The sequence below is a fragment of the Periplaneta americana genome, chromosome 4, assembly GCF_040183065.1.
Source record: "Periplaneta americana isolate PAMFEO1 chromosome 4, P.americana_PAMFEO1_priV1, whole genome shotgun sequence".
NCBI classification, from domain to species: domain Eukaryota; kingdom Metazoa; phylum Arthropoda; class Insecta; order Blattodea; family Blattidae; genus Periplaneta; species Periplaneta americana.
In genome coordinates this window covers 143,254,291-143,280,096 of record NC_091120.1, presented here as the reverse complement: position 1 = coordinate 143,280,096, position 25,806 = coordinate 143,254,291, and the positions used below count along the sequence as shown (strand labels likewise).

At 34.1% G+C, this 25,806-nt stretch overlaps 1 protein-coding gene across 1 annotated transcript; it reads left to right on the top strand.

Moving 5' to 3' along the window:
- Positions 1-1,630: 1,630 nt before the first annotated feature.
- LOC138698241 (myosin-1B-like) lies at positions 1,631-19,763 on the top strand. The gene is made up of 2 exons (XM_069824036.1): positions 1,631-1,791; positions 17,153-19,763. Exons 1-2 carry the CDS (start codon positions 1,788-1,790, stop codon positions 18,700-18,702), a joined length of 1,554 nt encoding a protein of 517 aa, XP_069680137.1. The 5' UTR covers positions 1,631-1,787; the 3' UTR covers positions 18,703-19,763.
- The last annotated feature ends 6,043 nt before the right edge of the window (positions 19,764-25,806 follow it).

Below are 25,806 nucleotides of genomic sequence, written 5' to 3'. Positions count from 1 at the left end.
AACTTGAATTTATTTGAAGCAAAGCGTTTCTGGATTATGCAATAAGTAGGCGATGTTTGGATCCTCTGTCTCAACTCTATTCTCAATTATTATCTTAGCGTATGCTCGATTACACTAACCTCTAGCGCTTGAAAGTGGAACTAAGCGCTGGTGCACAGAGAAACAAAACACAGGAAATTTCGCTCAGTGTCCATTTTTTATAATCCCTATTCGCTGGTTTTCCTTTCTTGCTTGGTTTCGCTTTCAAAGTACGTTCTAAAATCGACTCTATCTAAATTTTAAATCTGCCGCCATAAATTTGTACTCGGTACTATACTCGGTTCAACCGAGTAATAACGTCACAATAACTGCTCCGAACCGAACCGCTGCGCCCCCAGCCCTAGTGTATTTATGCATGTCATATATACAATATGATGAAAGATCACTTCTCTACCTTTGATAGATTATCTGATAAAAATAAATGAATTTAAAAAAATGGTCATATACCAGTATTTTCTTCTAACACAATTCAAAAGAAAATATTATTCCTTAAGAAATATAGTTGAAAGAGCATGATATTGTGAACATGAGTTTCAGCAATAAAATAATAGAGAAGAACATGAAAAAGTTAACAGTTTATGAGTTGTGAGAGAAACGCTTCATCACTGCACAGTGAACTGCCACCATTTTGAATTTTAAAAAATATATAAAAATAATGTTTTTGAAATCGTAAAAATATTTTTTTCATATAGCAGAAGGACAGTGTTTTACATGTATCAATTTTCATTACTGTACAAGATACAGTAATGAAGAAAAAAATGTTCAATATTTCCAAAAATTTTACTCGTGTAAGCTGTACCAACCCACTCCTACCTCATATAAAGAAATGAACAACCAACCTGTGAAACCTGTCACTGCTTCCTGACCATCAAACACGTCACCATAGAATGCCGAAAATAGCACACCTCAAGGAAAAAGTACAACATACCAAATGATATATCTACAGCACTCAACAATACAGATGTTCTTCTACAAGTAATTCAATTCTTTAAAGAAATTTCTTTGTATAATATGATTTAATTGTAAAATTTATACTGTTCATATACTCTGTTTATTAATTTTTTGTTTATTTTTTTACCTCTAGATACATTGTAATATACTGTGTACTTTGTTTGTAATCATCACTGCTTGTCTTGTATTGTTCTGTATATGAATACTGTGGTCGCAAAAAAAAAAAAAACAGCAGTTATGCGACTTAAAATAAATCATTAAAAAAACCCTTAAAAATATCAGGGGTTTTCACATAAATATAAAAACAGGAGCAAAAATATCTCTTTCGAAGGGGTGTCCTTTAAACTTCTGCTAGAATCTGTACAAATTATATGGGATATACATAAGGCGGGGCAACGGACACGGAATACTGGATCTTTTTCCTCGTGATAGAGTCCAAAAACAACAGTGAAGAAGAAAAAGAAGACTAATGTACCGGTGTTTGGTTACGTTAACTGTATCGGAGAAAGCATTTCGTGTCTATTGATAATCGATATATTTTGTCGATAATAAATTCAATTATCTTAGGAACACAGACTTTAGAATCTTTACCGGGATGTAACCAAACATTCTGTTTACTGTTTCCCTCTTGTTGAACGTACTTGGGAGATGATTGTCAACTGTTAACGGTAGACGACAACACACTCTCCAATTCTCTATGCCTGCGGCGTCTTAGTTCGTCTGTAGACATCGTACTAGACACAATTCAGCGAAGTTGAGAGTGAAATTTATTGTGATTACTAGAAGTTGTAATAAGAATGGGTAAGTTTAACATTATTTGAAATACTGCTATGTAGATCTACATATATTATATAACATGAAACAGAAATTATGTAGATATAGTCTCACAGATGAATCAACCAAGCTTTGCATAACTATACAGATATCTTATTGTTGCATGAGATTGGTTTTACTTGAAAAGAAAATGTTCACAACAGCATTACAATTTAATAGTAGAAACTTTTTATTTGCTGTAATTTTATATGCACACATTTTATGCTCTGTTTCCATACGTTTAAGTTAAATAGTTCACGTTCCTAGCTTCACTTTTGAGACAGCCATACAATTGCGTATTTCTAATTATTTAAATATAATGTCAAAAACCGATCAATTCTCGAAAGAACAGCATTTATTTCCGTGTTACTTTAGGGACGTTTATGTCAAAAGACACTAAAGTTACAGACCTACGTAAAATTTTTGAGGAAATAACCGTAGATCCAATTAAATTTATCATACAATACAATAACGAGATGGTTGCAAGCAATTTCAGAATATTGATGTGTTTGCGGAGAGGTTAGAATTTTTAATGGTTTTGTTTGGGAATAAGAACATGTTTGTGATGTACGTTACAAGAAAGTAGGCCTATGATTTTAGCACAAACATCTAAATTATAAAACTATATCTTGCAGAGACAAATTTAAAATATTTTTGCTGTGATCAAATGGGACACTTTAGACCTTACGTACATATACAGTCTTCATATCGTCAGTCATAAAATTTCGGTCCAAGTTTATTACGAAATATAATACATGTTTTAAATTTATTTTGTATTTATTTGTATTGTCATCAACATTTATACCAGTTATGGTGTACCACCACATTTCTGTATACGGGTTTCACCATAACTTTATTACATTTACCTACAATTAGTATGAAATCCCGTTAGTCTGTTTAACTAATAACTCTTCTACTTTCGCTATTAACTTAACTGCAAGCAGTCCATTTCTCCTTATTGATCTAAATATTTATCATCTGTTAATTCTACACTTTACGTACGTTCTTTCAGCATTATATTCTTACTAACGAAAATTTATATATAATTATTCATTGCTTCCGACTGATCACATAAATGATATGGGACATTTTAAAAGTAACGCATAATTACTAAGTTACAAAAGAATTAAAATACAACATAATACATTAACTAAAATACAACATACAAAATTTCAACACTAATTATAAATAATTTACACATTAACAGATATAACACTTTACAAAACAAATCACATTTCATTTAGCAGTCTGGAGTCAATTTCGACCAACGCGTCCTTCATGAGAAATCCCTCTCGAAATCAGGATCTGGAAAAGAGGAAGTAAAATTTTTGAAGTAAGGTGTTATTTTTCTATTCAGTTTGAGCAATTTTCAATAAATTCCATCTTATTGTCAAAGCAGTTTTTGATTAAAATTTTGTGAAGAGCTTTCTTAAATTTTTAAGATAATTTGTTAGGCTATTTTACATAAGGAGACCAGTATGAATAAAACTGTTTTTATATAGAGTTGTGTTAAAACTTTCAATTAAAATATTATCTTTATTTTTTGTGTTGTGCTGGTGTGTATGTCTGAATTTGTAGGAAAACTATACAAATTAGATTTGATAAAATTTAAGGTTTCGTAAATATAAATGCAGGGTAATGGCAACATATGCAGCTGGTAGTTTAATGCACTTGAACTATGGCTCTAATAGCTCTTTTGTAGTTCAAATATTTGGATTGCATTAGGTGAATTACTCCAAAAAATTACACCATACGTTAGGATAGAGTGAAAGTATGCAAAGTACAATGTGCGAGCATGTTGAATTACGGTCTTTCTGCATCCCATCTTACTCGTCCTACTTTACGATAATATATTGTGTTGATCGTTATTACTCCTTCAAAATATCTTTCTTAAATTTTAACTGCCTATCCTATTTAAAATCACTATAGTAACATTTCCCATTTAACACTTCACACTGTTTTACTCATAGAAATCCTCTTCTTTCTAGTGCACATCATTATAATAATCTTGACATGAGTATCAAGTTCACTTTAGTTTGATAATCCATTCCTTAACCTCAAGCAACACTCGTAATAAACTTCTAAAAATTGTAACTACCCTCGCTGATATCATTTTCAGAACTTTCGTAATTATTTTCTAAGATTTACTTCTACCGATATCTATATAAATTAACTAACAAATGTTTTAAATGTCGTAAAATCTTTTTCAAAAATGTACAATATACATACATTTGATGTTGTTGACTTTTAATCGAGAACCGTTAAGACTTTAAAACTGAGAGACTAATGAGAATAACTCTGAGGAAGATTTTTCATTACGACAAATCATTTTGGAGGCAATAATAATAATAATAATAATAATAATAATAATAATAATGATAATGATAATGATAATGATAATGATAATGATAATGATAATAATGATAATAATAATAATAATAATAAAATATTATTATATTAATATATTAATATTATATTAATATATTAATATTATTATTATATATTTTTTTCCTTTATTGTGCTAAAACAGCATGTCCCATTGCTTGCAAGATTTGCAATACTACATGATATGTTTGTTACATATTTTATAGTTCATAGTGGATATTCATATAGCAGTACACTATTGCAATATACAGATTCGGTTAAAATAGAAATTACAATCCAAAAATTAGAATAAATAAAATTTATCTAATCTACACAATGGATGATCAACTAGCCAATTATAAATCTTATGCTTAAGTACATTCTAAATATATTTACAATCCATAATTTAATTAGTACATTACAAATACACATTACAAATCCACAGTTATAAATTATCTATGTACTATATACAAGTGATGATCCTCTCGCCAGTTACAAAGCTTGTGCCTAAATACATAAGAAAATTTTGTACTAATGTTGCAATATTACATGCTATGTTTATATTTCATATATGTACAATAGTTCAGTGCATATATTATTATTATTATTATTATTATTATTATTATTATTATTATTATTATTATTATTATTATTATTATTACAAATTGAGGTATCCCCCAAAACGAATTAGTTCCATTTTCAGTAATTTCACAGGAAGGACGAAAAACTTATGGATGCTGTTTCGATGTATGCTTCATGTTTCCTGATTATACGAAATGGAAATATAAAATTTGGAGATTTACCTTTCGAAGAGGTGGAAAAATTAAAATATCTTGTATAAACAGTAACAATTATAAATGACACTCGGGAGGAAATTAAACGCACAATAAATATGGGAAATGCCTGTTATTATTCGATTGAGAAGCTTTTGCTGTAAAAAATCTGAAAGTTAGAATTTATAAAACATTTATATTACCGGTTGTTCTGTATGGTTGTGAAACTTGGACGCTCACTTTGAGAGGAACAGAGATTAAGGGTGTTTGAGAAAAAGGTTCTTAGAAAAGTATTTGGGGCTAAGAGGGATGAAATTACAGGAGAATGGAGAAAGTTACACAACGCAGAACTGCACGCATTGTTTTCTTCATCTGACATAATTAGGAACATTAAATGCAGACGTTTGAGATGGGCAGGGCATGTAGCACGTATGGGTGAATCCAGAAATGCATATAGAGTGTTAGTTGAGAGACCGGAGGGAAAAAGACCTTTGGGGAGGTCGAGACGTAGATGGGAGGATAATATTAAAATGGATTTGAGGGAGATGGGATATGATGATAGTGGGTTAATCTTGCACAGGATAGGGACCAATGGCGGGCTTATGCGAGGGCGGCAATGAACCTGCGGGTTCCTTAAAAGCCATTTGTAAGCAAGTTTCCTAATGGTTTCCCTTTGTTGTACACAAATGTGTTTTCAGCACAGGTGAAATAATAAATCCTCAGTTTAAACTAAAGTTTTAAATACAGTAGGATCATTTTTAAAGAAGTTAATACAAATTCTGTATGATGCTTTTTATTGACCAAATCTCTGAAACGGTACAAAATATGTTTGTAAATTTATACCTTACATTTATACAAAATTCTAATCGTACACTCCAACATGCATGCAATAAGATGCTACCTACTGCCCTAGGGCCAACGGCGAACATCTGACAATAACAGGGCGAAACATCTAGCAGTAAGGCGGAACCATGTAAACATGTTACTTTGTTTCACCACGTACTGGCTTGCTGCCTCGTTCATATCTTTTAGCCGATAATTCGAATCGCCAATGTTTATTTCACTTATAACTAGTGCTCAGAAGTTGATGAAATATCTTTTTTCTGAGACCTGGACAATACGGATAAAATACAAAATCTTTTCACTTCAACACGAACTAATATAGCCTACTTTTATTTTGTATTTTCTTGCATTTTTCGGTCTTATATTGTCTATTTGTCATTTCTTAGGAAACGTTCTACTTTTTGTTGCATTTTTGCCTTTTCTGCTTATGAACGGACATTTTTTTTACGGTGTACTCGCAATCTATATTCGAGAACCTACTGTAGATTGCTTACGCAACTCGATCTCGTCTTGCAAGAATTTTCCTTTGCATCTGCCTAGACTCCTGATCACTTTCCCCCCACCCCATTCAACGCAGCAGAACAAATACTTCAGCCGCAGTGTCCGCAGTCATGCATATTGTATTACACAGCATGACGTAAAAATGACGAAAGGAAAACAAACCAGAGATTTTTTTTTTTTTTTTTTTTTTTTTTTTTTTTTTTTTTTTTTTTGCGACAGTGGTGACTGAATTTCGTCAGTGTGTGTTTTCCTGACAAGGAATTATACTACGAGCCCTTCACGGGAAATCCAAAGGCTATTTCATTCATTCATTCATTCATTCATTCATTCATTCATTCATTCATTCATTCACTATTTGTTTGTATTTTACTACTAAAAACAAGATCCTTTTTTTTAAATGTAATTTTCAGAAATTTAAGATCGTTTTGTAAGGTCATTTTTCTGTGAGTTTGTCATCAACTTTGGAGCCCTACTTATAACCTTTGATTTGTCATTATGAAAATATCTGTCGTTCTCTATGCCTTGACTGGCAGTGGCTATCTTCATACTCGGCTGTTTCCTGGACAAATGCGTATGCTGAACGAAAATGAAGGTGCAAAAGACTTCAGTTTCAAGCACAAATGCGGGAAGGACTTGTTTCGATGGAAATTGAGCTATGGACTTAACTTGTTTCGCATGAAATCGTCATATTTGTGCCTCGATATTTACTTCATGGAAGTGAGTTTTAAGAAAAACATGCAGCAGGTCTCTGACGATTGCGAAAAATACTGGAATACCAGCAAAAAATTGTTTTCCTTTTTGTGGGCTTTACTTGTTTTGGGAGAAAGCTCTTAAATTATTTGTAGTTCTTGTTGATACGTACATCTATAAGAGCTGTAATTAATACAAAGTTTCTATTATTATTATTATTATTATTATTATTATTATTATTATTATTATTATTATTATTATTATTATTATCATCTAGTGAAATTTATAAACTTGTACTTGCAATTTGGGAAAAGGAAATTGTACCAGAACAATGGAAGGAGTCCATAATTATTGTACCTATTTTTAAGAAGGGGGACATGACTAACTGTAGTAACTTTCGAGGAATATCACTTTTGTTGACGTCGTACAAAATTTTTGTCGAATATCCTTTTGAGAAGATTAACTCCATATGTAGATGAAATTATTGGGGATCATCAGTGTGGTTTTAGGCGTAGGCCTAATAGATATATTGACCAGATTTTTTGTATTCGACAGATATTGGAGAAAAAATGGGAGTATAAGGGTACAGTACATCAGTTATTCATAGATTGCAAAACGGCGTATGACTCGGTTAAGAGAGAAGTTTTATATAATATTCTTATTGAATTTGGTATTCCCAAGAAATTAGTTCGATTAATTAAAATGTGTCTTAGTGAAACTTACAGCAGAGTCCGTATAGGCCAGTTTCTATCTGATGCTTTTCCAATTCACTGCGGGCTAAAGTAGGGAGATGCACTATCACCTTTACTTTTTAACTTCGTTCTAGAATATGCCATTAGGAAAGTTCAGGATAATAGACAGGGTTTGGAGTTGAATGGGTTACATCAGCTTCTTGTCTATGCGGATGAGAATATGTTAGGAGAAAATCCACAAACGATTAGGGAAAACGCGGAAATTCTAGTTGAAGCAAGTAAAGCGATAGGGTTGGAAGTAAATCCCGAAAAGACTAAGTATATGATTGTCTCGTGACCAGAATATTGTACGAAATGGAACTATAAAAATTGTCGATTTATCTTTCGAAGAGGTGGAAAAATTCAAATATCTTAGAGCAACAGTAACAAATATGACACTCGGGAGGAAATTAAACGCAGAATAAATATGGGAAATGCTTGTTATTATTCGGTTGAGAAGCTATTGTCATCTAGTCTTCTGTCAAAAAATCTGAAAGTTACAATTTATAAAACAGTTATATTACCGGTTGTTCTGAATGGTTGTGAAACTTGGCCTCTCACTTTGAGAGAGGAACAGAGATTAAGGATATTTGAGAATAAGGTTCTTAGGAAAATATTTGGGGCTAAGAGGGATGAAGTTGCAGGAGAATAGAGAAAATTACACAACGCAGAGCTGCGCGCATTGTATTCTTCACCTGACATAATTAGGAACATAAAATCCAGACGTTTGAGATGGGCAGGACATGTAGCACGTATGGGCGAGTCCAGAAATTCATATAGAGTGTTAGTTGGAAGGCCGGAGGGAAAAAAAACCTTTGGGGAGGCCGAGACTGAGGTGGGAAGGTAATATTAAAATGGATTTGAGGGAGGTGGGATATGATGGTAGAGACTGGATTAATCTTGCTCAGGCTAGGGACCAATGGCGGGCTTATGTGAGGGCGGCAATGAACCTCCGGGTTTCTTAAAAGCCAGTAAGTATTATTATTATTATTATTATTATTATTATTATTATTATTATTATTATTATTATTATTATTATTATTCGAATACCTGTGGGCAAGAGTAACAAATATAAATGATGCTCGGGAGAAAATTAAACACAGAATAAATAGCGTATGTGAAATGAATGTTATTATTCGGCTGAGAAGCTTTTATCATCGAGTCTGCTGTCAAAAAAATGTGAAAGTTAGAATTGATAAAACAGTTATATTACTGGTTGTGCTTTATAGTTGTGAAACTTGGACTCTCACTTTGAGAGAGGAACATAGGTTAAGGGCGTTTGAGAATAAGGCGCTTAGGAAAATATTTGGGGCTAAGAGAGATGAAGTTACAGGAGAATGGAGAAAGTTACACAACACAGAACTGCACGCATTGTATTCTTCACCTGACATAATTAGGATCATTAAATCCAGACGTTTGAGATGGGCAGGGCATGTAGCACGTATGGGCGAATCCAGAAATGCATAGAGCCGGAGAGAAAAGGACCTTTGTGGAGGCGAGACTTAGTTGGGAAGATAATATATGGCTGGTCGATCTAGGCCCTTCGCGGGCTGTAGCGCCACGGATTTTATTATTATCATCTGTATCTTATAATAAAATTGGTACAATTTTTGTTAATGCAATATGATACGTAATTGGCCGTATATATCTATTGTAACAATGACAGCATCCATGGATAATAAGGAAGATTGTGGAATACCATATAAACTGCAGTTTCACTATTTTCGTGTAGTATTCTTTTTAATGTTGTAAAATAAAAGTATATGATTAATTTAAAATCAATTCATATCAAATAATAACGAGACCATGTTATAAAAGTCGTAATTACATATTTTTAGGAAACTAACCTTAGGAAAATAGCTTTCCACCTCGCCATGTTTGCTAGAGTCTTCGAAAAATGATATAAGTTCGTATCTGCATTTCTTTTGCAGATCAGTGTACATAGGGAATTAAAATTGCCGTAAGAAATTCATGTACAAAAAATTTAAAGTGGAATTTCATGTAACTGGCCATGTGTAATAAATTAGTAGGCCTTGCTGAAAAGAAAACTATCTACTTTCTCCCCCCCCCCCCCCCTGTTATTTATACTCGCTTTAACATCTTTGGTCATATCGCGAGTTAATCTTCTGTGTGAAATCCGAAGGCCTGTGTACTATTGTTGAGACTGGTTCTATTGTTATGAACTAGAAGGCGACTGTGTATGTATTACTGATTTTTACGAATATGATTTCGATGATGAATGAGGCCGGTGATATTCAGGGATGTTGTGACCTTACGGTTGAGGGGAAAACCCTGAAAAACATCACCAGGAAATTCAACCCAACCGGGAATCGAACCCGGGCCCTCTGCGTAAGAGACCAGCATGCTCAAGGTTATCTCGTTTTTCATTAGTTAATCAAATAGCTAGTTGACTGATAACGCTCGAAGAGTGCATGCTGATTGGTCCTTTATTTTCAAATTGATAAGCATGCATTATAAACATAATTGCCTCAAATAAAAATATTACAAGGAATATAAACCAAGGGTGTACGTATCATGGAATAAAATAAATACGTTGAAAGTGTTTATACCGCGTATATAAAAGCTGTACTTACACTTGTCACTGCATTATTTTTCTATATTTCTTAACAATTCGTCTGCTCTGTGTCTGCCGTCCCTTTTCGTCTGCTAGTTTCCAGGCTTGTGTTCACATACTTGAGTCGTATAAAGAACCTAGTTTTGATTGTACAATCAACAATAAAATTTCACATGGAACGTTATCTACGAACATTGTCACATATTCTTTGGTTCTTTTTATAATATTCCACCCCTTTTTAATCGTGTTCTTGCCATGAAACTCATTGTAGAATTCTTCAGTATTATTGAAACTGCTTAGCCATGCTGGTGATGGCATGGTTAAACCTTCAAAAGAAAGAATAATGTACTAAAATTTAAGGAGGGCCAAGATGGTGGTGTTTTTGTTTTAAATATATGTTTATAAAAAATCTAACATTGATTGATTTTAATATCTCATTCTAAAGTTTGGAAAAAGGGGCATGTATCGGTAATGAAATGTCAACAACACGTTCATTTACAATAATCATAACTCAACAATGAATTATGATTAACCCACTGATTATGCCATAATGACAAAATGTCATAAATCGTTAATATAAAATCACTATAATGAGAATTATAGTAAAAAAACATCACTGGTATCAGTCGTTAACCATCCACCCCTTTGGTATGCAACTGTTAGTATAAGTAGCATGATTACAAAAGAAAGAAAATAATTTGTAGATTAACATAGATGAATCTAATTATACAAAGCTGGTATTTACATAGGCTACTTATATAGGCATATGTGATTTATTTAAACTTACCTGTAGGCTCTAACATTCTCGGTAGTTTCGGCTTTATTTTCATTCATTCATGCTGCTCGAAAACCAGGAACAAAATCGTAATCTTTAAAATCAGAGCATACTCTGCTTGTATCAAGATTGAATTTATCCTGTGTTTTACACGCAATTAGGCCTACCCATTTTTTTTTCTAATTCCTAAATCTTTAGGATTGGTAAAGAAAGACGACTCTTTATTTTTATCGTTAGAATTGTTGCATACCGCCTGACATAATGCATTCAAAACAACATAAACAAGAAAAAACACGAGATACTGCTTTGAAGCATTTGAGCTTTGGCGCGCTCAGCTATCTTGTGACGTCAGAATCGATCTCCTTTCCCCTTCAATCCCTCGCCAACGAGCTCGATACTAATGCAACCTACGAGAAGTTTTGAAAGCCTTGCAACATGCTGACCCCTACACCACAGAGGTGGTCACTTATTATTGCTAACTTATCATAATCCTTTGATAACATAGTATCAGTTTTATGTTAGGTGATTCAAAATAATTATATCATTGTGTTAATATTATAATTTCAGTTGTGCATTTCATTTTGAAGATTTTTTTTTTTTTGCAATTTTTCGAGTGTTGTGCTTTTTTCAGTAACCCTCGACAGGATTTCTTCCTCTCTAAGATTCTGTTCAGTATGTCCTGCCTTTTTTTCACAACTGCATGGTTTTATTACACGTACAGTAAGTATTTCTGAAGAGATTAATCACAAGTCTGGTAGCAAATAGATCTCTTATCTCTCTCAAAGAAATGTTTCCATATAGTTCAATAAATAAAATCTTTCTGCTGTAGTATTAGGTTTGTTCCAGCAAGCAATTCAGAGGCGTTCCGAACAAATATCGAACTTCTTTCGATGCATGCGCCGTTGTGTACGGTGTCGGAGATAGTTCGGGATTTTATGTTGGTGGAACGTTTCTTGAACTAGTAATCTTCCGAACTTAGTCATAAAATATATCACTATCAACTTCCAAATCACTCGTGATCGACTATTTTTTTTTTTTTAATTTTAATCTGTCCAGTCTCGAAGCATTATAACCAGTAAATGTAAGATTAATCCATCTGCGCATGCGTCAACAGTTCAGAATTCCCAATCGTTTCGTTGCAAAAAGGAGACAGCTTCTGGAGCCAAGTACAGAGTGCACTGTAAGTTCATTAATTTCAGGGGGTTATTCTTTGAGAAACTTCAAACAAAGAAGTTCAATAAAATTTTACTCCTTTTTACTTCCTTCCTGAGACAAAGTTTCTATTATATTAAATATTCCAAGCTAGTTCTGGGAAAGCCATTGATTTAATTCCCAAAATATTCGATCATTTTGAGAGAGCACTGTATTGTGATAATAAATGATTGAAATAATTTTACTTTTGTCCTTTAAATGTGCAGAAATTTGAGTCGAACAAGTGTAACTTTTCGTTCTGCAAATAAATTTTACAATGTTACATTTGTTCGCATAAAATTTCTGTAGGCTACGTTTAAAGGAAAAAACTGAAATTTTTTCTATAATTTATCGTAATACACTGCTCTCTTAAATTCTCTGAGCAGAAGAACCTCTGTATTGAGGCATATTGTTACATTATTATTGTTTTAATGTTCATAGTAAATAAAACCAATTCCATTTAATTTAATGTGTGGTTCACATTACGCAACCAGTTAGGTAATACCAGTATCATTACCTAACTAGTTGCTTAATGAATGTATTTACAACATTATTATTAGTGATTTAAAATCCACATTGCATAATAATCAAATGGATAAATTATATTACGTTACAACTTTCTTACAAATGGCTTCTATAGAATTCGAAGGCTCGTTGCCTTCCTCACATAAGCCTGCAACCAGTCCATATCCTGAGCAAGATTAATCCAGTTCGTAGCATCATATCCTACCTGCCCCCAAATCCATCAAAATATATTGCGTTTGGGGCTGAACTATTAGGATCATAAAATTAAATATTTAACAACTTTTCAACAATGCATGTCTTTCGTAGTTATAACTGTGATAATGACTTTTCTGTTGAATTTTGTCATTGAATGTAGGCCATTTCGATCCTCCTTGTATTTAATATTATTGATGGATTGCAATAATACAGACGCATAGACAAATTTAGACTACACGAAACTCATCGCATAGAATCAGAATATTGTTTAGTGTCTAATTTGTAAAACTTTTTTTGTGAATCATACTTGTTCAGTTATTTTTGTTAAGCTAAGCCATTCGCAATTTTACTTCTAATACACAATTTTTTGTTACGAAACTCGTTCATGTTACAATAGCGTGTACATTTTCTATACACAATATAAATACATATTTTTTTGTAGTAAGCCTACTTAAATTTTTATTATTATTTTTTAAGATTAATAAAATTGGTAAGTACCCTATATAAAGCTTATTTCGTGTTTACTGTTTGAATACAACATTTGAAAATACATAGAGAAAAATAATTTTTGTGTAATGCTAAATATTTGTTTGAAGTTACTTGGGACAGGATTTTCTAAGGGGGTAGGACTCGGAGTAGTGAAAGAGATGTTCGCCAAACCCGCCTGTTTCTTCTGCGTCCACTTAGGAAAATAAAGGAAGTGATCTTTATGCTTACTTACTGGCTTTTAAGGAACCCGAAGGTTCATTGCCGCCCTCACATAAGCCCGCCATTGGTCTCTATCCTGAGCAATATTCATCCAGTCTCTACCATCATATCCCACCTCCCTCAAATCCATTTTAATATTATCTTCCCACCTCAGTCTCTGTCTCCCCAAAGGTCTTTTTCCCTCCGGCCTCCCAACTAACACTCTATATGCATTTCTGGATTCGCCCATACGTGCTACATGCCCTGCCCATCTCAAACGTCTGGATTTTATGTTCCTAATTATGTCAGATGAAGTATACAATGCGTGCAGCTCTGCGTTGTGTAACTTTCTCCATTCTCCTTTAACTTCATCCCTCTTAGCCCCAAATATTTTCCTAAGAACCTTAGTCTCAAACATCCTTAACCTATGTTCCTCTCTCAAAGTGAGAGTCCAAGTTTCACAGCCATACAGAACAACCGGTAATATAGTTGTTTTATAAATTATAACTTTCAGATTTTTTGACAGCAGACTAGATGACAAAAGCTTCTCAACCGAATAATAACAGGCATTTCCCATATTTATTGTGCGTTTAATTTCCTCCAGAGTGTCATTTATATTTGTTACTGTTGCTCCAAGATATTTGAATTTTTCCATCTCTTCGAAGGATAAATCTCCTAATATAATTAACAGATTCTAGAACAATTAAAATCAATTGTATTTTTATATTTTATTTTGTCTGTTAGCATTGCCCTCAATTCAGCATATGGAAAACATTGTTACTATTATAGTGAACTATGGATATAACTTGGTGAAACATCCCAGTCCCTAATAGTTTCACTATAAGCGGAGTTGGCTGTTTGCTTATGTCCATTTTCCTAGTAAAGGTTTTAATATTTTCTAAGTCAGTATGTAAGTTTCCCAAAATTTATAACAGCAAGTTCACTTTTGACTGCCTCCGTGGTCTGTTGGTCAGCATGCTGGCTTTCAGATCTGGAGGTCCCGGGTTCGATTCTCGGGCTCGGCTCTCGGTGACCGGGCTCAGCTCACGTTGGATTTTTCTTGAAGAAAAATTCCCTGGGTGCCTAGAATCTGGAAATTTGTATGAATGTGAGTGTGATTGTGAGTGTGCCGGTTAATATTAATTAGCCAATTATCAAAAACATAAAATAAATCAGGACTGTCGCTGGGCAGTAACCTGAACATACGTTTCAGCGTCATATTGTTGACAAGTAACTGCATCTGCCAGCACAACCACGAAGCATTAATAGATGCTATAAAGTTACCAACAAAGGAAAAAAAAATCACCTTTCTTATAACGATCACCAACTCCATACCCCCTTTATTTCTTCGGTTTTTTTAACTCATGGTTACATCACAAACTAGTCGAGCGCACTTCCTCTCCCCACATCCCGAGCAGAAATGCTGTGCAAGTCATAGTCATATGTGGAGGAACGCAGTTACGTAACAGACAGTTTCAATAATAAAATTAGTGTTAATAACTTCCCTATAGGCTCCGTGCGTATAGCAATGTGCTGCTACAGGCGGACACTACGAGAACTACTTGTAGGCTTGTCTTCAACAGCTGTGTGTGATCTGTGTTGACAGCCGACTGCTGGAAGATTCGAGTAGGAGTGATTTTATACGCATTTATTTAATCTTTCATAAAGTGTTTCCTTTAGATTGCTATTTTAAAAATGTCAAAGCGGTCCAGCAAAATTATGTGCTGTGTTTTTAGCTGTGATAATAGATATTGTAATACAGAGCAAAATGTGAAGTTTTATATTTTCCATCACGACCCCACGAAATGGATTTGAAAAAACTGTGGATAATAGCAGTAAATCGGAAAGAGTGAGTTTAAATTAAGTATTTGTAATTTAAGTATTTAAGTTCTGTCGTATGAATTTGTGTATTTGTCAGGTGCAGTTTTTTCTAATTTACTTCCAAAATTTATATTCCTAAGACCCCTACCATGAAGCAATTTTGGGTTCATGAGGGTATTTACCAGCTTCTCATGATCTTTTTTTCTAGTTTTAATTGAATATGCCCTACTCGCAGAAATCCTTATTTTTCTTTCTGTAAACCATAAGTCTGATTTTGATTGATGCAAGGTTTTTACACAAATTTCAGTTGCTCTGGTCTTATCAATTAGGACATGATTATCATATAAATCATTTTCTAATGCAGAAATGTTGCTGCTACATTCATTATTATAGGCCTAGTTTCTTGTTTCATTAATAATGTTGTGATTAGCCTTTTACATGCATTATTCTCAACAGTAGCTGTGATATGTTATTAAATGTCCCAGCAGTTCATTGACAACTTTAAGTGATTCTGGTTTTTTCTCTTCATTTAAAATTTTTGTCAATATACATGGAGTTTTTAGTGCAGGAATTTCAATTGCTTCAACTTCAAGCCTCTGCTTTTTTTGGGGGTGGGAAAGTTCTTCTAATGTCTTCCCCTTGCTATATTTCTCTTTCCCCGCATTTGAGATATGGGGTCGAGACCATTCGCAGGGCTGATCAGTTCGCGAAGTGATGCGTTCGAAGTTAACTGCATAACAACAGCGGAAATGTGTTTACACTTTCTTGACGATCCAGCAGGACATTCGCAGGAACTATTAGTCGCTTCTCTAGCAGCATTAACCTACGATAACATGAGGTCGTCTTTTTAAGTCAGCATCGTTTAATGTATAAATTAACATCAATCGTAAATAGTAATAATACATAAATAACTACGTTACCTCTATGGTGACATGATAAGGTTTCAGGCTAACTGATGTCTGTCTTATTACATTTGCAGTTATTACACTCTTGCAAATTCTAGCGAAATGTTTTTCTTGTAAATTTAATACGAGTACATGACCACTTTCTGCAAGTAAACGACCTTTCTTAGAAGAATTTGGCCGATTATTGTCATAGAAAATACTTTGAAATCCCACTGTTATTATTAAATCTGCCATGGCAATACACTGTGAGATGACGGCTGATGCTCGCGCGGTAACACGCAAGAACTTACAATTTTCGCCACTCAGAGCGCGGCGGTGCATTTCTCCCTGCCTATAAGTCTCAATAACCATTCACCGAGACATGCTCCAGATAAGGTTGGCTGGACGTAATCTTAAAATTAAAATGCAGAATCATGCTTCACACATTGTTAAAGTAATTATATTTTCATAACATAATAATATAGGATTAACTCAGGCCTAGAAATAAAAATAAAATGTTATTTCCTGAACACTTTGTTAATATGTAACTGCAACTGAAGATAGACTTACAGGAGCTACGCTCATTGTCAGCAGTCATGCACTAACAAGTTCTATTTTTGTGAACTAAACCATTTTCACAATAACAGACAGAGATTTGCCAATAAGCGGACTCCTGTCAGTTTTATTTTGGGAGTACTGTGTTAAAGCGCTCACTCCGTATAATTCTGTAATGAATTGTCAACTATTAAGTGTTATGAACTTTTTATTAACAATTTGTAATTTTCTATTAACAGAAGAGCTACAGAAAGACGAGAATGTAATAGGCAAGGGGAGTGGAGACCTCGGCGTAGTCCCACAAGGAATTGAGGAGGACTTGAAAAAGATGAAAGAAGATCCTGGCGAAGAAGCCCAAGGCTGCGAAACAGCTCTTCCCTGCACACAAACAGAAAATTCTACAGCGACAACATCTGAAACATCTCTTGAACCGCCACCAGAAGGAGCAGATGCTGCAATGTCGCAGGAAACAGGAGCTGTGAAAACAGGGGTAAGAATAGTGGAGCTTATACCAAAGGTGAAGAAAGAAGCGGCAACAGCAGACGTAGGAGATCCAGTGACGGACTACGAAGCCGAAGCAGTTGCAGCATCATTTGCAGAAGCAATGAAAGAGCAATCTGTGATTGAAAACGTCATAGGAGCACCAATTTCGACAGTCGTTATGTCAGAAACAGCAAGGCGAGAACCAGGAGGGGATAAATTAAGGCGAGGAATATCATCGGCAATAGTGGAAGTAGGAGCCACAGCAGCTGTAGCGGCATCAACTCAAATAGCAGGAGAAATACTGGACACAACATTGGCAGTAGTGTCGGAAGTAGCTGCTGCAAAAACAAGAGACGATGAACTTGATGCTTCGACGAAAGCTTCGAAGTCAACAGGAGAAAATCTGAAAAACGAGGAATTTCCAGAAGTGAAATTGTCAGAAGAAGAAACTTCTGTCACTGATACAGAAAGTGTAACTGTGCAAAGGAAAGAAGTACAGTTTTCGACAGAAGGAACAAAGAAAGTTGAGCAGGAAACTGCTCAAGATGAGAAAAATATGAAAGGTGTTGCGCAGAGTTCTGCAAGCTATGACAATGCGTCCATCTACGTTGAAAATGCAATTGCAGCTTGTAAAAAGCTCTTGGATATTTGCAAAAAAGTTTCTGACGTTATGCCACAAGTTTCATCAACTTGTAATGATATCAGTTCACAGTATTCAAAATTGTCTGACAAGAGTGGAGAGCTGAAATTTAAGTCTTACGAATTTTCTGCTTTTACAAGAGATGTAATACCCCCAACAGAGTCTCTCGTCCAGCTATTCAGCGAGGAAACAACTAACATGCTACCAGTCATTTCATCCACTTACGAATTTTTATTTACAATTCAGAAAATGATAAATATGTGTCTGTACATGCAGAATCATAATACCTTACTGGAACTCAATTATAATAAATTGTATGTCAATACTGATAAAGAAAAAGAGGACAAAACTCCACAAGAAATAGAGATCAGTTTTCAAGTAGTACGCAATATTCTTGACGAACTTGTTAAAGAATTGGAGTCTTGTGGATCTAGTTTAGACAATGCTTCACAAACTCTTGAGAATATTTTAGCAGAATCGAGCAGATTGAATGTAGAATCGGGGCGAGATTCTTCACAGAAGACTGCAACTTTTCCTCGATATGCATCTCGAGACAGAACATCAACGTCGTCATTGTCATCAGCCAGATCACAAAGATTTGCAGCAGCAAGGAGGAGATTTTTACATATTAGCAGAGCATTGAGGCTTTTTTTCTCTCCAAAATAGACATGCGGTCTTAAATTGTTTTGAGGAGTTCCATTGTAATTTAAGAGAAAGGAAAATGTCTGTCAAATTTAACTCGTACAAATTGGATATGTAGCTATTGTCAACAAAGATACGACATTTAAAACATAAAAACTAGTACATTACTTTCGTAAACTTTAGAACTACGTATTTCTGTAGATCTCACTTCGGTTATAATAAATATTATGTAAATAGATATGAAATAATCTGAATATTAATAACTATAAAAATGGTACTCTAAGCAAGTGTACATATTTATTTTACAAATGTTAATTTGCCTACATTCAAATTTTACCTATTTCAGATACATTGCAAGTGATAGTTTCTTATTTACTCCTAACTTCCGACATGATCTTTGCTGAAAATAGTATTCACATTAAGCTGTAGGCTACTATTGATTTCAAAAGAAAAACAAAACGTGTATTTACATTCCTTCGAGAACTGAGCTGCAGTTTTCTCTATTTTAAGAGCTTCGGTGTTGTAAATATTAATTTCAAGGGTTATTTATTTATTATGTTCATTATGAATAGTATTTCTATTATTGATAGTTTATTATATATATTTCTCTTCAACTCGAGTTGTGAATTTAAGAATTCTACTTTTCCAGTAACTTAAAGACGAAATCACACTTACATTAACATGCTCTCTATCTCTCTTTGCCTCTAGTTTCAATGATAAAACTATGAAGAGTATTTTTCAATTGATAAATTTAAATTGTGTTGTAAGTGTTTAATGTGGAATTCTTAATGTCCTTGTATATTGTTTCAAAATTTTCATAAAAATAATGGTATGTAAAAATGAAATATTATGAATTACATATAATCAAATAGACAAGTTTGTAACTATTTGCAGAAAGTGAGGAATGTTAAAGAAAATAAAATGATTTCCAGCGAAAATAAATGTTAAATATTCTGTAACGGAAAAAATTTGCACATTTAATTCAATTTTTCCCCTACAGAATATTTAACATTCAAAAATTTTCTTCTTAACTTCGTGGGTAATGATAATTTATAAGAACGTGAGTTTTCATAAATATTTATTTGTAATTTATAACACAGTTGTATTCGTTATTACTTGTTAAACTTCAATTAAACATAAATTGTTTGAAATTACGCCTACATCTGAATCTTAATTAACAATAATTCCTGTAGTTTGTGTATATTTCTTTACCAATATCTTTCCATGCATATCCCAAAAACTGTAGACTGTATAAATATTTCATAATTTGAGCTACATGAAATTAATACCGGATCGGATGAACGAAGGTTCTATCTATACTTCGAGAAGTTCGTATTACTCGACCAAGGCCAGTGGAGTCCTGCTACTGGCGCCACTGTTCCTGCGTTCGTAATACCACATCGCAATAGTTCACATTACGCCCGCGGCTCCACTCGCCTTGGTCGAGTAAGAAGTATTTTGTCTGGTATGAAGAACTCGTAAGACTGTGTTTGTACATAGTTTACATTTAAGGCGTTCTCCGGAAAAAGGGCCCATAGTCAAAAAGTCGGTTTCGAGATATTCACATTGTAGTTTTTTTACTCTCAAAATAAATGTAAAATATTGAATATGTTTACAATGATAATCTATCTTGATGAAAACATCCTTTGAGTATACACATTCACGATTACTACAAGAATCTCTTAATTCGTTAAGCGAAATACATTTGTGTGGTTATATGTAGGCCCTTTTTAGATAGAACGTAGAATACAAACTATTTTTAATGAATTTTCATTATATTATCCATGATAAATGCTCTATAATGATACGACTGTTTGAATGTTAGAGGGACAAGGTAGTCTAGGTGTTTTCATAGTGCGCAATGCTGATTTCAAGTGGTTATTTCTCCGAAAGTATAAAAAGTGTCATTTTCTAATTTTTATATGCTCTACATGATTTTAGGATTATATTGGTGGTTACTTTGTTATATTAACTGCAGTTTTAAAAAATTTACATTCAAATGAAAGAAAAAAAATATATATTAAATTGATGCACCTTTCTCTCGAAAACTGATTAATGTACATGGATAAAATTGTTCATACATATTTGCAATATACTTATCTACGTTCACTAACAAAATTATAGATCTAGCTCGATTTTATAATTTTTTTTTTAAATATACTTTTACAAAAATTCTACCGAGAAAAACCTGAAATTTTCAACACAAATATATCTAAAGCTTTTAATACATATGAGCCGTTCAGAGCAAGAGTGATGCAAGTCAAAATGAGTAATGAGGGTTAAAGTAAACATTCTGTAAAATACAGCGCAAAGTAGCAATTAATATTCAATTTATTTAAACTATTAGTAGTCGGTGAATAGCAAGAAGACCATATTAATTGGTACTTTGCACTGTATTTTATAGAATTTTTACTTTAAACCTCATTACCAAATTTTGACTTACACCACTTTTGCTCTGAACGGCACATAATGTAAGGGTGCTACCATTAAGTCATTACACGATTTACAATGAGCGTCCAAAATTTCAGATCTGTAACGCTAATAATTTCTGAGATGTAGGTGCGTATATACATAAAAATGTTGTTTTAAGAAAACCGCGTTTAAAAATTAACGTCAATTTCTGACTTGCTTACAAATCTACACTAATTAGAATATTGATGTACTACTATTACATAGGCCTAAATCATTACTGTTAATTTACAACATTATCACTATCGGTATTAATTACATCCTGCACTACGTTTACACTTTCACATTTGAGTGAAGGGGCGTGGCACTGATTTAATGAGACTCGCTTCAATTAAAATTTTTTTTTTGTTTTTTTTTTGTTTGTTTTTTTTGTGTTTTAGATTAGACACATCACAACATTATTATAAAACTATATATATTTTTGATCAGGAAGATTCGGAACATTTATTTCCGTTAAAAACAAAAAAATCAATTTTTTTATGATTCTGAGTACCTTGTCCACTTAATTACAGTTCAGAAATACAGTAGGCCTACATTCAGCACATTGATAATTAATTATACATTTTTATAGTCCTCTGAAAAAAATATTGAGTGATACATTTTGAAAAGTACCAATGGTTTGTAGATCAAATATTATTATTATTATTATTATTATTATTATTATTATTATTATTATTATTATTATTATTATTATTATTATTCAAAGACGCCATATTTCTATTTATGGGAAGCAAAGTTTGCAATTATTTCTGAAGTACTGATAAGTTTTATATTTCATTTCAAGTTTCTTTCCCGTGTTTTCCAGAAAAAAGTTCTAAAATGGTCTAAAAGCATTTCAACAGTTAGCTCTGGATTTTCAAAATAATTATCTGACTTTTGTTGGCAATAGTGAGTTTGTCGGTGTGGAATTGAATTTATATGTGCATGCAGCAACTCCCAAATATTTTTTTATTGTTAATGGCTTATCCATTTCCAGCAGAATCCGTATAGGCCAGTTTCTATCTGATGCTTTTCCAATTCATTGCGAGCCAAGATGCACTATCACCTTTACGTTTTAACTTCGCTCTAGAATATGCCATTAGGAAAGTTCAGGATAAGAGGTTTGGAATTGAACGGGTTACATCAGCTTCTTGTTTATGCGGATGACGTGAATATGTTAGGAGAAAATCCACAAACAATTAGGGAAAATACGGAAATTTTACTTGTAGCAAGTAAACCGATAGGTTTGGAAGTAAATCCCGGAAAGACAAAGTATATGATTGTCTCGTGACCAGAATATTCTACGAAAAGGCAACATAAAAATGGGAAATTTATCCTTCGAAGAGGTGGAAAAATTCAAATATCTTGGAGCAACAGTAACGAATATAAATGACACTCGGGAGGAAATTAAACGAAGAATAAATATGGGAAATGCATGTTATTATTCGGTTGAGAAGCTTTTGTCATCTAGTCTGCTGTAAAAAAATCTTAAAGTTAGAATTAATAAAACAGTTATATTACCTGTTGTTCTGTATGGTTGTGAAAGTTGGACTCTCACGTTGAGAGAGGAACAGAGATGAAGGGTGTTTGAGAATAAGGTGCTTAGGAAAATATTTGGGGTTAAGAGGGATGAAGTTAAAGGAGAATGGAGAAAGTTACACAACACAGAACTGCACGCATTTTATTCTTCACCTAACATTATTATGAACATTAAATCCAGTCGTTTGAGATGGTCAGGGCATGTAGCACGAATGGGCAAATCCAGAAATGCATATAGAGTGTTAGGTGGGAGACCGGAGGGAAAAAGACCTTTGGGGAGGCCGAGACGTAGATGGAAGGATAATATTGAAACTGATTTGATGGAGGTGGGATATGATGATAGAGACTGGATTAATCTTGCACAGGATAGGAACCAATGGCGGGCTTATGTAAGGGCTGGAATGAACCTGCGGGTTCCTTAAAAGCCACTTGTAAGTAATGGCGTATTCACACCCGCACATTTTTCTCCTCAAGTGACTCATTCAGTATCGCTTGCTTCTTTTCGTATAAATCTGAAATAACTGAATAATCATCTCCCTGCACGCACATTGTTTAATCCCTTGTGTGCTGATACTTACTTCCAAGTATGTTCCCGAAATACTTCTCGAAACTCTGTTACTTTTCTCTGGAATTGTATTTCCGTTTTTGACATGAAACTTGATAAAAAAAAACATTTTGTAATGCCTTCTCTTGCCCACAATAATAATAATAATAATAATAATAATAATAATAATAATAATAATAATAATTTATTTTAGCTGGTAGAGTTAAGGCCGTATACATAGCTACATATGCATCAACTTACAAAGAATTCAACAATTTGATTTTGATAAGAGCTACATGAATACAAGAGTTATTTACGAATTAAACAACAAAATACTAAGAACTATTAATTAAACACTGAAATACAAACTATGTAGCAGAATTAAGCTAAAATACATAGAATATCAATATATTTCAAATAATGTTGGATAATAGAAAGAGATTATTAAGGGGACAATTTTGAAAATACAGCACTATCAGGATGCATGTCTAAAGGAAGGAGTAACTATGTAGACAGTGAGGGTGCTATCCATAGACATTTCGCTAGCCCGCGCTACGAGCGTGCTAAACTAGCCCCGGCTATCGACTGATTACTTGTACAGGATTTATATCATATCATATATCGCTAACACTGGTTTATAAATACGAAAAACGTTAGTTCGCTAATCATCCACCGGAAGCCCGCGCTAAGAATGTCTATGAATATGGCCCCGATAGTTTAAGTCAGTATGATTGGAGTGAAATGCTAAGAAGGTTATCTTTTAAGCTGTTTTTAAAAGTGTTTATTGTCTTGCAGCCCTTAACCCATTATTGCATAGCGTCCTAAAAATGAGACGTACGTAAAATACTGATTACAATGGAACTTTTTCTTGTTTAGTACAGTTGGAGGCATTGTTTAGAAGGTAAATTATTACATTGTATTATGGTGTTGCAGTGTTTGAATTCCGCGCGAACATTTGTTCATACCAGCTAATTTTTGACAAGATGGCAGGATAACAGTATTTTGTGACGCACCGCGTGTCAGTTCATTTTTAGTTACTCTGTAATGGTGATACAGAAATCTGATTTTTATTTTCACATAATTAGTTGAATACTTCTGTTTTCATGTGGTATATAACAACAATAAAATTTTCTTATATGTTGCTAGGTATAAGGTGAAATAAAGTGCCGTCCCAAAAATAGGACGCCATGCAGTGTATACTCCTGTAGTATTCTATAATATGTATATGGTTTCCATTGCATTGTTTTATTTCTAATCTAACCGTGAGTGAAATTCTGGGGTTAATTGAAAATCAAAATGATAATAATGAGAGTCTAATATATGTGACCCCTCCAGAAGATTTCCATGATACAAATAAATACAGTGATAAATCGGACGACGACCTTGGCGGTAAAATGCTACTTAGTAAAGCGGAATTACAAAAAAAAAAAAAAAAAATGTAATGATGATAATGAAGATGACATTGTTGATGAAAGTATGCCAGAGTCTTCTAACATAAAAGCTGCAACAAATGATTTTGAAAGTACATTAGACAAAAATGGAGCTGTGGTTTCTCGCACAAGTTATTGCCGTCCGAAAAGAAGGAAGCTAATATATGAACATTTCCAAGACCGGGAAGGCAATTCCAGGTAAAGGCCTCGTACTACTACAAGTACTATTATTACTACTATAACCACCAACGTACCGCGCCGTGGCATCGTGGTCTAAGGCATCCTGCCTCGGACTCGCGTTACGGAATGCGCGCTGGTTCGAGTCCTCATGGGGGAAGAAATTTTCTCATGAAATTTCGGCCAGTGTATGGGCCCGGTGCCCACCCAGCATCATCATGCATTTGTGGAGCTACGATAGGTAGCGAAAATCCGGTTTCGGAAACCAGCCGTAACGGCTAGGGGGGGAATCATCGTGCTAACCACACGGTACCGCCATTCTGGTTGGATGATGATCCACCTCTGTTTCGGCATGTGGACGTGAGACCAGCAGCAGGCTGGTCGGTCTTGGCCCTTCATGGGCTGTAGAGCTACGAATTTTTTTTACAATCACCACAATCAGCACCAGCGCTAGCAGCAGCAATAGCAGCACCAACACTAGCAGCAACAGCAGTACCAGCGCTAGCACAGAAACAGCAGCACCAGCGTTGGCAGTACCGATGTTAGTAACAGCGGCAACAACAGAGTGGTGGTCCATCTTCGCTTATTTTCTTGATGTTGCCATAGTAAATGCTTGATTTCTGTACAGAAAAATGAAGCCTCAAAACTCTTCAGAATAGCTCCTCAACCTTTGCCGTCTCCTGGCTTTTACAGTACTGAAAAGGCATGGGGTGAATTTCCACTAAGGAAAAATTGTTCCCATTCCATCAGGAGACATAAGATTTGATGGTCAACACCACTGGCCAGTTTAAAATGAAACTCTGCTAAGGTGTGCTAATTGTACAGGGAAAGCAAAGTCCATCTGCAGCAAGTGCCAAGTTGGACTCCACCCTAAATGTTTCTACCCTTACCACACAAAATAGTGTTGTGTAATACATAGGCTTGTGTGAGGAGGGCAGTTGAACGACTGATTATAATATGTGTATATGTATTTGCTACATAATAAATACA